The sequence below is a fragment of the Panicum virgatum genome, chromosome 9K (genome assembly GCF_016808335.1).
Source record: "Panicum virgatum strain AP13 chromosome 9K, P.virgatum_v5, whole genome shotgun sequence".
Classification (NCBI taxonomy): domain Eukaryota; kingdom Viridiplantae; phylum Streptophyta; class Magnoliopsida; order Poales; family Poaceae; genus Panicum; species Panicum virgatum.
In genome coordinates, this window is record NC_053144.1 from 28,788,904 (window position 1) to 28,803,450 (window position 14,547).

Below are 14,547 nucleotides of genomic sequence, written 5' to 3' on the forward strand. Positions count from 1 at the left end.
GTGATGGCTCGTTGCACATAGAAGTTGACACGTCTTGCTAGAGACCACTATCAACTATTGGCCGAGTAGAGTACTCAGGCCATGTCTATTCGCATATGAGCCCTTAGGGTCACACACTTAAGGGGCTGGAAGCTTAATGAGGATATGATCCACATTAGATTGGGCTTATGTGCACTAATGGGCCTCGGCTGGGAAGCCCATTAGGGGGCGCCTAGGGGCACCTATATAAACAGGGGTGGCTGCAAGGAGGGGCTAACTCTAATCACCACCGCCGCGTGCTCCAACGTCCGCGCCTACGGTTGCTTTCACGGACCTAGCAGTCCGGAGTGTAACGCTTCTTCCCCATACATGTGGATACCTTGGAGGTGTCGCATTTGCTGCATGAGAACGAGCCACGTCAGGAGGTCTTGCAACTGCACTGTCGGCGACCGATTGCATTACCCCGACGCGCTACAGAAGTTCTGTCCCCACGCGTCTAGTGGTAGTCCCATGATCTATAACAGCAGATTTTCTGGTTTATGCGGTGGAAATTTTTATTTATCGCTAGCGTAGCCCACCTCATATCCCTTCAGTGAGTAAGTTCTAGTAAGTGAGAACTCAATCTATCAATTTTCAGTATGGTCCACAATGGCATCATAGTTACAACTTAAATTCGGATAAAAACCTAAATGTTTAAAATATGAAATCATCATATTTCCCATATTGTTATGAACTTTGTTCTCAAATAAAGCAAATCTTCTTTCACTTCAAAAGTGCATCAAACATTGCACTGAGGAAAAGCAAAATTTGCTGTAGAGATTCCTCTCAATCAGGAAGTTGGGAATAAATCATCAACTCATTGCTGGATCATAAAAACTTTATGCAAATTTCCTTCCTATTAATTTTCATATAAAGGCTCAGCCGCCTGGCCTACCTATCTACAAGATAAAATGGCTATGCCAGTATGGCCTGAAAGTCTACAATGATAGCCGTGCCAATATCTACATAAAATCTGTCATGTCCACAAAAAGTAGTGTTCTCACATAAAATTCATAACGGAATAATTGAACATTTATCTGTGAGCAAATGAGCCTTTTGAATAAAATAGATCCTAATGTACCATGTAATTTTTTTTATTAACTGCTTAAGTGATATAAGACATAAAAATCATTATCTCTGAGCCAATAAGCATTTTGAATAAATGGATATCCTAAGAACTAACTTTGAAGTTAGCAGATTCAATACATGTACAAAGAAGTTCTAGCTAGTCAGCCAAAATCTACAAATCCTACAAAAATATTTTTATGAGTTAATCCTAAATCTTCTCCAATGCTTGGAGAACGTCGTCCCTCAAATCCTCAAACTTCTCAATCCCGAAACTGAACCTCACCAGGTTGTCCTTGATCCCGTTCTTGGCCTTTTCCTCATCACTCTTTCCCCAGAATGACATGACTGCCGGCTGCTGCACCAGGCTCTCGCAACCACCAAGCGATGTTGCGATCAAGGGGATTTCCAGTGCACCAACGAACCTCATGGTGCCGCAGAAGTCTGATTTGACCTCGAAGCTGACAACGCCGCCATACCCGGTCATCTGACTCTTGGCGACTTGGTGCCATGGGTTGCTCTCAAGCCCAGGGTAGTGCACCCGTTCAATCTTCGGGTGGCACTCCAGTAGGCGTGCCATTTGCAGTGCTGTACGGTTATGTGCCTCAACACGAAGGGCCATCGTCTTAAGCCCGCGTATGATCATGTAAGCCGCGTTCTGCATAATTTCAGAGTGTAAATCAGTACAACACTTTTTAGGAAAATCAACGGGATTATATTCAATGATCCTCATGTTGAGATGCACACGTACCGGACTGATAGCGCCGCCAAGGTCGTGGTGCCATGCCCGTATTTTGGAGATGAGTGCCTCCGAGCCGCTAACGCATCCGGCAATGACATCGTGGTGACCGGCCATGTACTTTGTAGCGGAATGCAGGACGATGTCGGCGCCGAGGGTGAGGGGCTTTTGGTTGATGGGCGACGCGAGCGTGCTGTCGATGCACACCAAGGCACCCTTCTGGTGGCACAGCTCAGCAACCAGCCTGATGTCCACGCACTTGAGCAGTGGGTTTGTTGGGGAGTCGGCGTAGAAGAGAGTCACATCATTCTGGTCAAGGAGGGCCTTTAGCGACTCCATGTCGTCAAGGTCGATAAATGTGGACCTGATGCCCATCTTGGAGAGCCTATCGCCGATGAAGGCGCGCACCTCGCTGTAGCAGTCAGTGGTCGTTACTACATGGCCGCCCGGCGGAACGAGCGCGAGCAGCGTTGCCACGATGGCGTTCATGCCTGACGACGTGACTAGCGTCGCCTCGGCTCTCTCCAGCGCGCTGATCTTGTCCTCCAGGACCTTCACCGTCGGGTTGCTGTACCGGCCGTACTCGTGGCTGTGGCGCCGGCCTTCCTTGAACGCGATGAGGTCCTCGGAGCTCTTGAACCAGTGCGTTGTGCCGCTCACAATTGGTGTCGCGATCGAGTCCATGGCGTCCTCGCCCGCGCCCTTCCCGAGCTTCTCCCCAGCATGGACGGCCAGAGTCTCGTCAGACGGGCGTCTTGGCTTCGGAGGCTGAGCTGCCTGAGCATCCCCGAACAACTCTTGGAGCAACCCAGCTGGTGGTGCGGCGGCAACGCGCTTGTGCTTTGGAGAGTTGAGAGGTTGGAGGAGGCGGCGCTGCTGCTGCCTCGGGAGCGAAATCTTGCCAAGGGAGATAGACGGAGCCATGAGATTTTGGAGAAGGATGAAGCAGAACCGGAAGGCGGATAGCTAGTATTCCAAGTGATTGATGAAGCTGATGGCTAAGGTGTAATTGTTTGTGTGGTCTGTTGATGGCACAAGAACTCGAGTGCCAAGGCTGAAGAAGAGAGCTTATCGGTGCCGCCGTGCCGGTGGTCTGGTGCCTCTCCCCGGAGCATTTATATAGGCGTGGATTGTAGTTACGCGTGGGCGCAGCCGTGGGCCATTTTTACATGAAGCGTGTCACGCGCTACGAGTCAAAACCGAGTGTAGCAACTCGCCGTAATTAACAAAGTAACGGCGAAAAACCATGTGATGTCGTCCGTAATTAATTATTAGGACGGCGGCTGTGCAGACGACACGTGCAGTGGAGCCAACTGCGAATCAGAATCAGAAGATAGAATAAGAAGCAGGAGCAGTTGGGATGGGCCTTGCCCACTAGTTAATTTTGTGTCACGCCGAATCAGAGCAGGATCAGCTAGTGACGTCATGGACTCCGAATGGCTTGCCCAAAATGCAGAGGCGCCCTGTGATACTCATGCGTGCTGTCGTAGTCTTATCCCGCTGGCGGGACTGTCATGTGAAGTGGATAAAGAATAGGCGCGCATCAATTTTTCTTAACATACAGTACAAATACAACGCTCACAAATTCACACACATACTTATCCTATAAATACACGCACATAAATCTATCTCTATGATAACCTCGAGAAAAGATTACGCCAACATATCCTGAGACTGATGAAGTTATCAAAGAATAATGCCGATAAAATCTTGAAATAAATCCACAAAATACGAACACCCGCTTAATGTGTAGGTGTCTTATAGATTTTGTCATATATCCCCTTTTTTTAATTACATCCTCACTTCTTCAATCATTTATTTAATCTATTATCTTATTGATTGAAGGACAGGTAATAAATGAAACATCAAACATGCATCCTCCTTCATTGAACAGATTAATGTTACAACGTTAATATATATTGTGATAGAGAGACCGATCAAGATACGCACCATAAGACAATAGAATGGAGGAGAAGTTAGCAAGCTGGCCTATAAAGGATCGTTCATTGTTCCCCAGCCTTTCTTGTTTATTCTAACATCAAGTCAGAGTGTGCGGGTGCTAGTTCTTAATCGCATTTAACTTTGGTTAATTACGTCTGGGAGGGCAGTCCCAATGGGATATTAATTGTAGTTTCTATCTCTCTTAAATACATTGACAACTCACCATTTTGCTGATGTGGCAACAAATTAATGAAGAGAGAGGTTAGAAAAGAAAGAAACGAACCGAGTCGTCGCTAGAATCGAGACTCAAAGAAACCGGCTATTTGGCGTTGGGGAGACTACTAGTTTCCAGTGCCTTTTCCTCAGATCCACTGTTCCGACGCCTGCCGCCGTGCCAAATCCACCCTGCACCTTGCTCCTAGTCTCATCCGAGCATCATCAGCGGTGGCACTGGTTGTCGTGCATCAGCGAGACGGTGTGGATGACGCCGTCGTAGCCGTCGAAGGCGGCGCGGAGGCTGGCCCAATTGAGCAGGTCCACAAGCAGCATCGTGAGGCGCTCTACGGGGGCCTGCATGCTTCCTGCTTTTTTCCTTTTTTTTATAAGGCTGCTTGGATGGGTCTCGATTTGAGGCTTCGATTTGGGTCTCGATTTCAACCAAACAATAGAGGGATCTCAACCTCCGTGTGGCTTGCAGCTAGGATGCACCATGGCTGTGGCGGCGGCATGCAGGACAGAGGAGGGTCGGAGAATGAGAAAGAAGAAGAACCGGACAGAGAAGAAAGGGAATAGATAAGATAAGCTTGTGGTAAGGGCAAATTTCTTCCTGGCGACCACCCAAAAAGGCAGGTAGTGGCGGCGGCTACTGTGTTATATGCACAACTGATCCATATCTTTTTTATAGTGTAATTAAGTGGCTCATTATACAGAAACTGCTGTAGAAATCATGGATTGGGGAACATAGTTTCTAAGTATCATTAATTATACTATTTTGCTCTTGGAAACTGTACATAGAAACTCTCCATTGGGACTGCCCTTATGGATCCGAATATGATGACTTGCACGGCCTGGGGGCGGTCTTGGTAGTGTGCTGTACTCGTGGAGCCGAGCTGTGCTAGGAGGAAGGACCGCAGGCATCGGATGTGGTGGCACCCCAGCGACCATTGGCGTGACAGGCAGGTGGGCGGGCTCTAGAGCTGCGAGAAAGAGCAGCAACGCAGGCGTAGCGCAAGGCGAGTCGTCCATCCACTTAGCGTGCAGTGACCTCAAAGCAGGTCGTAAGTAGGAAGAGGGGATGTCCTGCTGCACAGGGTGGACACCGGGACATCGACCTTCTGGTTCTGGCGCCCACAGGGGCGACGCCGTCGCCGCCATGGTGATGGACTTTGAGGCCCTCGAGGGGGCAATGAGTGCATGGAGATTGGCGGGAACGACCTGCCCACGCGTACTACAGGGACGAGCAGGTGCTTCTCTGTGGTTGTCCGCGGCCATGAGGAAGCGGAGGGGCAGTGGCGTGTACGACCGATGTGGCTGGCCGATGGCGGGCGCGGCGACCTCGCTGCTCCAGCGTTGTGGGCTCGTTGTGTGATCGTGGAAGTAGCGGAGGAGGAGCGGCCCCTGAGTCGGCGAAGGAGTACGTCGGTGTACAGGCGTGCACAGCGGAGGTGGAGATACATAACATGGTGAGTGGAGGCGCAGTAACGGTGTCAGACCAGGGGCCACTGGGTACTTGACATGGCACGGATCAGTACGGGATACGGGATGGGGCATGTCCAACACCCATACTCATGTAACTAGTCATGTAGACTTAGAACTAGTCGGTATAGAAAGAAACCACCGGAGTAGTACTCGGGATAGACTCCAAGGCTAGTACCGATCTAGGGTTCCATGTAACCCTACTCCACTAGGCTATATAAGGGCGAGAAGGGACCCCTCCAAAACATACGCACCCATCTATGATCCTTAGGCAATACAAAGCACCTAACAAGATGTAGGATATTACGCAACTCACTGCCCGAACCTGTCTAAACCCTCGTGTTGCACCATCGTGTTCTTGATATTGGTGATTTCCCATGATCTTTATTCTACCTAAGGGTATCTCTAGGTAGATGTGCCGGTAAAACACCGATAGCTGGTACCCACTATGTGGCAGATCTGTGACGATCTCCTTACGAACTCGATGGCCACCACCGATTTCACCAACGCCCCTAAAAAGGGCACAACCATCCTCTTCGGTTCATAGGTCTACGTAGCCGATGGCTTGGGCGGTTTCACCATGCACCTTGCCGAGGCTGAGAACAAGGAGGCTAATGCTACAACTCAGGATGGCAATGCAGGAGGCCAGACCAAAAACTGTCAAGCAGAAAAAATTTCCGATCTAATCGGAAATTACCTAAACGACGTCAAAGCGACCCCTTACCCCTGAGTAGACAACTCCGATCTGGTCGAAGGGATCGATCGCATCACAAACAATCTCTCCGAGTACATTGAACTTGTTGACGGTGCTTAAGTGCCATTTTCACCCGTCAACTATACTCAATAATAAAGGAAAACTATATGCCTTACTCACATATTTGTATCACTAACCTCACTCCACAGTTGTTTTCGAGTTTTGTACAATTCAGATGAGCAGGAGCGGAATAAGACGAAAACATGCAGCAGACGCCATACAACTATGCAGAATATCGTATTCGGCGTCACACCCTTACAAAGAGGGCCCACATGTCAGAGGAAATGGGGCCTCCACGCAAGATGCACCAGAGGATAAGGATAAGGATCAAAGAATATACCATCCAGCAGAAGATCAAGCCGAGAGGCTGCCAGGTGGGGTCGGCCGACCCCCTGGGTCGGCCGAACCTGGCCTGGTTCCCGTCCAGGTGCACTTCGAGGAGGAGTGGCTGCCAAGGCACCTGATCACCTTCCATATGTGCGTTGGCGGGAAACCAACCACTAGAGCTATAAATAGGCCTCTCCTCCACCCCCTCAACACACACACACACACACACACACACACACACACACACACACACACACACACACACACACACACACACACACACACACACTTCATTCCATTCTCTCCAAGAAGGCTCTCCTCTCTCTTGCTCTCTTAGCTAGGTAGTGGAGCTAGGCTAGTTCTCTTTAGCGAGCAAGTCGTCCTCGGGGTCGTTGAGCAATCCTCGGCTCATGGTATGGCTTTGTTTCCGACTTGTCAGACTTCTATTCATAATATAGAGTTTTGCCATGGTTGCTTTACTATCTTAATAGTTTATCAATCCATGCTTAGTTCATTCATAAGTTATGCTATGGTCTTGGTTAGGCTAGATGATCCGGGTACGGATAGAGGTTTGTTGTGCTTTCGGGCTTGCTCTAGTATTTTACTCGTCCATCCGAAGGGTGGGAGACCTGGGGGCACCAGAGAAGTGACTTCATACACGAGCGTGGTGCTCAGGTATGTGAGATCCTTCGGATAAGACCGTACTCCATGGTGTGACTGGGGTAGATGGCAGGTGGTGATAGCCCTGTCCGTCTGGCGTAACAGCAGTGTTGCGTTTAGCGTACTCCCCGACGTTCAGGTTCGGTGTAGGAGTTCATGCAAAGAGGTAACAAGACTGGATGTACTCCGGTGCGGGACCTTCTCCCCGCTATCCCATTTTCCTGGCACCTGCAGTCCTAACCATGATCTAACATGACCCCAGCTTTGGATAGAAGCACTAGGACACCTAACCTAGCCTAAGCTCCAGCTGACTTGATATAGGATAGAGTAGTTCTTTGTTTTATAGTTTCTCTCCTTTATTCCTTCCTCTTGGAGTGTGGATTTGTGATGTGTTGCATTACCCTTGCTTATTCTTTATCTGTACTTACCCCTATTAGAGTATTGCCTATTGCTTGAGGCACAATATCATGGTTAATGTTGAGTACAATACCTTTGCCGCTGCCGTCCTTTGGGACACAAATAAATGATGATACCCTTACTCTCCAGGTGAAATGCTACAATGGTATATCCGTGCGCTTGCGGATCCATCTGTAATCGTATTGATTATACCACGAGAGTGGCACCCCTTGGGTGCAGTTGCTAGGATGGGTTCAGCGACCTCATTTCTAGTGATTGCACTAAGAACTGCCAATAGGCATTTCTGGTGCTGTTGCTAAGGATTAACCATTCCTAGTGATTGCGCTAAGAAATGTCAACAAGCATTTCTGGCGCCGTTGCCGGGAACGGCATGTGAACAAAGATATTGTGCTGATATTAACTTAGACCTTGTACTCAGGATATAGTCTTTACTCTTTCAGGCCAATGTCACTTTATGTCTTCTTTTATTTTTGATTTGAAAGAAGACAGGGGTAGTGTATGACTGGTTTCTCCTTGCCGGAAAACTTCACAAACAATCCAGAGAGGCTCGTGAGAAGGGCACGACCTCGTGTCGTTCCTCCTCTCGCTATCCTCCCGGCACAGGAACCCATTTCAGAAGCACCACTCTTTCTTGAGGCTATGGCTAAAAAGACTCTCCGCGAGTTCTTCATCCCCTCCACCGACAATGTGGCCACTGGCCCCAACATCAATGTTGGGGATGTAAACTTCGAGCTCAAATCAAGCCTCATCAATATGGTGCAGGCTAGCCCATTATGTGGCAAGCCAAATGAGGACACAAATGCACATTTGCAGAATTTTCTGGAGCTCTGCGACACCGTTGTCATATGGGGTGTCACCGCTGACGTTGTCAAGCTTAGTCTGTTTCCCTTTTTCCACCTGGGGAAGGCGAAATAGTGGTTTTATAAAGAAAAGGACATTGACACCTGGGACAAATGCTCAAAGGCATTCCACGCAAAATTCTTCCCGCTGGGCAAAACAAATGCCCTGCGAGGGAGAATTTCAAGTTTCTAGCAGACAGGGATGGAATCCATCCCAGAAGCTTGGGAGAGGCTGCAGGAATACATCATGGCCTATCCTCATCATGGCATGGATGAGTGGCTCGTCCTGCAAAGCTTCTACAATGGGCTCACAACGACATCTCGAGCCAACATTGATGCCGCTGCTGGAGGAGCCTTCCTCGACCTGACCATAGCCAAATCCAAAGCATTGGTCGAGAAGATGGTCTCCAATCAGGGGTGGAGCGATGAACGACTCCAACCCCGCACCAAGGGCACGCATACCGTCAAGGAGACGAATATGATCATTGCCAAACTGGACCTCCTACTGAAGCATCTCGGCGAAAGGGCCGAATTCAAGAAGCATAGAGAAAACTATGCTCGTGCCATGGAATCGCACTTCACGTGCGAAGTCTGTGGTAATGAAGGACACTCGGGGAACGACTGCCCCGAAACCCGTGAAGACTGCGCCTACCTCAACAACAACAACAACAGGTATCGTCCACAACAAGGAAGCCAGGGGTGGAACCAGCCACGTCCACCTTTTCAGGGAGGTAATAACTACAATCCTTCTTATAATTCAAATTTCAATTCAAACCAACCTCCCTTGAGAGAACTTGTTCTTGGTCAAGTTAAAATCAACGAAAATATAAATAAAAAGCTTTTGGCCATTGATAAATCCCTGAAAAGTTTAAATGTTAAGCTTGAAGCTTTGTCTTCTACTCTTAAAAACCAGTTAAGTTTCAACAAAATTATCGAAACCCAGCTTGCACAAATTGCTGCTTCGTTATCTGCTATTGAGAGCGGGAAGATCCTGGGGCAACCCGAGTCTCCCGTTGAAAATGTCAGCATGGTGTCTACCGGACGGGGTAACTCGTCTCGGAGGTCACCACGCAATAACCATACAGGTAGGTACTATCCCCCAAGGAACGACGTTTGGGATAGCATGGTGGCAGCGGTGCAAGAGGATCCAGGGGTCCCCATGATCAGCTGCTCGATCTACATCAAACACTTCGAGCAATGTCTATGCGATCTGGGGGCAAGCGTGAATATAATGCCCAAGGTAATATATGAAGCACTTGAATATCCTATTCTTTCCCCAACAAATATGCTTGTACAGCTTGCAGATTCAACCATTGGGTATCCCGAAGGGATAGTCGAACACGTTTTCGTACGAGTACGAGACTACTTCGTCCTTGCCGACTTTGTGGTAATGGATATGGAGGGCGACCTCGGAGTCGACCTCGTACTTGGGCAACCTTTTCTAAGGTCTGCCAAGGCAAGGATCGATATCGGAAAGGGAGAAATCCGTTTCCGTGTCGGAAGGGAGGATATCTTTTTTAGGTTCAAGAAGAAGGAAGAGCAGCGCTTCATGATCCAACAATACAGTGAAGGGCAAGCACTCTGGGATGCACCAGAACCCCAGCCAGAACAACGACCCTCCACACCTAAAAGAAAGAAGAAGAAAAAGAAGGTGTGGCGGAAGGTCGAGAGTTCGGCCTCGTCCAGTTCTCCGGGACGAGCCGACGAATGGTAAGAACGATGGAGAAAAGTCGTGCACGTCGGATTTTAAATGACGCGCCCTTGCCAAAGGTAAATTGGTATTTATCTCATATTTGTTTCATCCGCTTTTCAACATTTTCTTTGCACCTTATTTGTCTTATTCCACTGCATGTTTGAAATTTTCAAAATTGTTTTCTGCATGCTGGAATTTTTTCTAGCACTTTTCTCTTTTTACAAAAAGATCAAAAATATTTTCTGAGTTTTAAAATCCTTTGGGAAAAATAATTTAGACATCTTTTCGAGCAAACTTTTGGCCGTGCACCATATTTTCAAAGTTCATAACCGTTGAGGAAGCATTTGGCCAAAGGGTGGCACCAGGGGGCCCACCCTGGGGCCGGCCGACCCCACAGGTTGGCCGACCCAGGACCAATGGCTCCTAGGCCCCACCTTCTCCAACGGCTAACTGACCATTGTGTCTGGCTCCTCCTCGAGTGCACTCGTCCAAATTCCTTTAAATAGAGGTCGAGAGAGGGGCGATGAGCTCTCATGCTCACTCTCTCCACTCTCATTCCCTCTCACACATTCTTGCTCGGGTTTCCTTTGGATTTTGACTCAAGTTTGATTGCAAGAACACTCTCTCTCTCTCATTTCTTTGCTGCAAGATTGATCACATATTTGGAGGAACAACTTTTTGGTAAGAGTTTCATTTTCATTTCACTAACATAACCCGAATCGAGTTGTTCTCGTTCGTTCTTGTTCGTTCTTGTTGCAAGCATTAGATGTGCAGGGCGGAAGATTTCCAGAGCTCTCAAGAGGATGACGAGGTTGGGCTCATCCCGTTCGCAGGGCGAGTCGAGCTCTCATCATTCCCCCGAACCTGCACCAACATCGACTACAATGGATTATGAGCAAGACAAACAACAAGAACAGTTCGCGGAGCAAGCTGCAGAACCGCAAGCCGAGGACATGGAGATAGATGAAGATGATGCACCATACCTCGACTTGCAAGATGACTGCGAGCGTCAAGCCTACGCCATGATCAAAAATCGAATCTTTGGTCATACCAGAGCCTTCGATCCGGACCTTCTCGAAAAAAAAACAGGTATGGACGTTGACTTCGCTCGTGTTTGGCATACGGTTGGATGGGATGGTTTTGTGCCCATTGAGGAGAATGGTTCTCGTCTCCTCACCATCTAGTTTCTTTGCACTCTTCGGGAGGTGGACGATGGTGTTTCTTTCCGACTTTTTGAAGTTGAACATTATTTTAATTGGAGAAATTTCAGTCACCTCCTTGGTTTTAGCGCGCGCTTGCCAGTTTCCCTTGCAAAAGATTGCCGCGGTTTTGATCGACATGAGTTTTGGGGTTTGATTTTGGGTTAAGTTGTTCATGGCAAGTTTGCACCTCGGTGCAATGACATTCAAAATCCGACTCTTCGTTTGTTGCACAAGTGGGTGGCTATCACTCTCTTTCCAAGAGATGATCCACGACCAGAGCGGAACGATGAGTTGATGATATTATACGCCATGGTCAACAAAATCTGAATCTCCCCCGCACAAGCAATGGTTAAGCAATGGCTCACAAATTTTCGGATGACGGGTCCTATTGAATGCACTTCTTTGATCACCCGCATCGCATCAAACATGGGAATTTTAGATGGGAACCCCATTCCCTTCATTGAGGAGCCCCGTGTTATGATCGATGAGGCGTACTTGGTTCAAGGCCACACACTGAAGAAAGGCCCGGATGACTCCTTGATTTTCTTTTCGCTTGGTTATGCAAATGAAATCCCGTTGCCAAACGCGGGGTATCATTTGTATAATTGCCGTTCGCTAACCATCTCTCTTGTTTCACAAGAGGAGAATCGCATGTATAGTGTTTCTGGTCTTCTTGGCAGGATTACAAGAAGCAGGGCCAGAAGAGATGAGTTCATGCAGCAGCAACCTCAGCCTCAACCACAGCAATATGAGGCTAGAGGTTCGTCATGGCAGAGTGCCAGCTCCACCGAGTGGGCACGGCAGGCCTCAGAGCACCGGTCCACTAGTTCCAGCTCCAGTGGTCCCCCACGAAGTACAGCTTAGTCCAGAGGCTTCGCCATTCTGACTCGGCAGATGGGCGAGCTGAACGTGCACACCACCAACATCGACGAGTCGCTGGGCCAGCACATCGAGTCAACTCAAAACTGGCAGCGATACAAAGGCGAGAGGATCCGCAACCTGGAGCAGCAACAGCAGCAATCCCAGGAGGAGTGGAGGGCCTACTACCGTTGGGCTGGGTTTAATCCCAACCAGCAGCAGTGAGCCTGAAGCTAACATGGGGGAGGACCCCCATGAGAGGTACCTTGTATCAAACTCTATCTTTACTACTTTCAAAACCTTGCATGAAACCAAACAAAAATTTGCAAAATTCTGAAAATCTATAAAAATTCGCATAACTAAAATCAAATAAAAATTGGCAAAACCTTTAAACCCAAAAATATTTACTTGCTTTCCAGTATGTGTAGTAAGCATGTGTAGTTTTTCCTTATTGAGATGATGAATAGTTGCTCTGTTAGTTCCTTTCATATGCCTAGTTACAACCTTGTGCTCTCCCTAAGTTCTGAGTTTTGTGGTTTAGGGTTTAGCATTTAGGGTTTAGGGTCCTCCCCCAAGTTAGCTTCAGGCTCACTACTGCCGGTTGGGATTAAACCCAGCCCAACGGTAGTAGGCCCTCCACTCCCTAGTTACAAACCTTAAGCTTGAAACTTGTGGGTAGCAAAAAAGCAGAATTCGAATCTAGATTGTTGTGGGTTATGATATGGCTGAAAATAGTTGCTATGATCTTCTCCAACGTGATGCTTGATATCCGGAGTATTTCTTTTTAAAAATACAAAAATAAAAATAAAAGTTCCTCAGTGATATGCAATTCCCATCCAGAGCCATATGAGTTACAAGTTTGAACAGCCTTTCCACATATGCAACTTGTCTTCTTATTGAGCTTTGTCAAATTGTTGTGACCCTTTATGAGAATCACTTTATACGCCCATGATCAAGATCACGTACGCGACCACTCACATGCTATACTTCTAACACCTGGAAGATAGCAAGTACATCCATCCATCCACAAATAAAACTCCATGTTGTACCATGTTTATCTCTCTCCAAAGTATCATCATGATGTATGGGCTATACAAAAAGAAATAAAAGATGCATACCCAAAGAAGATATGCCACATGCCTACAAGACGTGCCAAAAAAAGAAAAGAAGATCACCCCGAGGAACTACAATATTTCTTTTCAAAAACTTTATAAAACCTCTAGATTGACGGTTGAACAAAGAAGTGGTAAGTGGTACTCTACAAGCCATTCTGACCCTCAACCGCCAAAGATGAGTATGATGCTATAAGCCCCACAGGAGTAAGGTAAAATGTGCGAACAAGGCCAACTTATTCAGAATAAAGGTAAGAACACTCGGTTGTGCCTTGGGCATAAGTCAGGAATGCGACATTGTAGCAACTCCTGATCAACAACCTAAGTCTAAAACTTTACTCGGGACAAGCAAAGGGCTAGCTTGGGGGAGTTGTTGACTGTGCTTAAGTGCCATTTTCACCCATCAACTATACTCAATATTAAAGGAAAACTACATGCCTTACTCACATATTTGTATCACTAACCTCGCTCCACAGTTGTTTTCAAGTTTTGTAAATTTCAGATAAGCAGGAGCGGAATAAGACGAAAACACGCAGCAGACGCCATACAACTATGCAGAATATCGCATCCGGCGTCACACCCTTACAAAGAGGGCCCACATGTCAGAGGAAATGGGGCCTCCACGCAAGATGCACCAGAGGATAAGGATAAGGATCAAAGAATATACCATCTAGCAGAAGATCAAGCCGAGAGGCTGCCAGGTGGGGTCGGCCGACCCCCCTGGGTCGGCCGAACCTGGCCTGGTTCCCGTCCAGGTGCACTTCGAGGAGGAGTGGCTGCCAAGGCACCTGATTACCTTCCATATGTGCGTTGGTGGGAAACCGACCTCTAGAGCTATAAATAGGCCTCTCCTCCACCCCCTTCAACACACACACACACACACACACACACACACACACACACACACACACACACACACACACACACACACACACACACACACACACACACACACACACACACTTCATTCCATTCTCTCCAAGAAGGCTCCCCTCTCTCTTGCTCTCTTAGCTAGGCTAGTTCTCTTTAGCGAGCAAGTCGTCCTCGGGGTCGTTGAGCAATCCTCGGCTCCTGGTATGGCTTTGTATCAGACTTGTCAGACTTCTATTCATAATATAGAGTTTTGCCATGGTTGCTTTACTATCTTAATAGTTTATCAATCCATGCTTAGTTCATTCATAAATTATGCTACGGTCTTGGTTACGCTAGATAATCCGGATACGGATA

General features: G+C 47.8%; 1 protein-coding gene and 1 non-coding gene across 2 annotated transcripts; both read right to left on the reverse strand.

Annotated features, from left to right (window-relative positions):
- Positions 1-1,192: 1,192 nt before the first annotated feature.
- On the reverse strand, positions 1,193-2,890 carry LOC120648660 (cystathionine gamma-synthase 1, chloroplastic-like). Its single transcript, XM_039925369.1, has 2 exons — positions 1,835-2,890; positions 1,193-1,741 (listed from the first exon to the last, which is right to left on the reverse strand). Exons 1-2 carry the CDS (start codon positions 2,744-2,746, stop codon positions 1,295-1,297), a joined length of 1,359 nt encoding a protein of 452 aa, XP_039781303.1. The 5' UTR covers positions 2,747-2,890; the 3' UTR covers positions 1,193-1,294.
- Positions 2,891-8,616: 5,726 nt separating this feature from the next.
- On the reverse strand, positions 8,617-8,725 carry LOC120653120. Its single transcript, XR_005666803.1, has one exon. It is a non-coding gene; the product is annotated as a small nucleolar RNA R71 (small nucleolar RNA).
- Positions 8,726-14,547: the final 5,822 nt, after the last annotated feature.

Excerpts from the sequence above, each read along its gene's own strand:
- LOC120648660 (XM_039925369.1), bottom strand. The coding sequence starts at position 2,746 with ATGGCTCCGTCTATCTCCCTTGGCAAGATTTCGCTCCCGAGGCAGCAG. Across the intron at positions 1,742-1,834 it reads TTGGCGGCGCTATCAGTCCG|AACGCGGCTTACATGATCAT; the intron begins GTACGTGTGCAT and ends GAAATTATGCAG.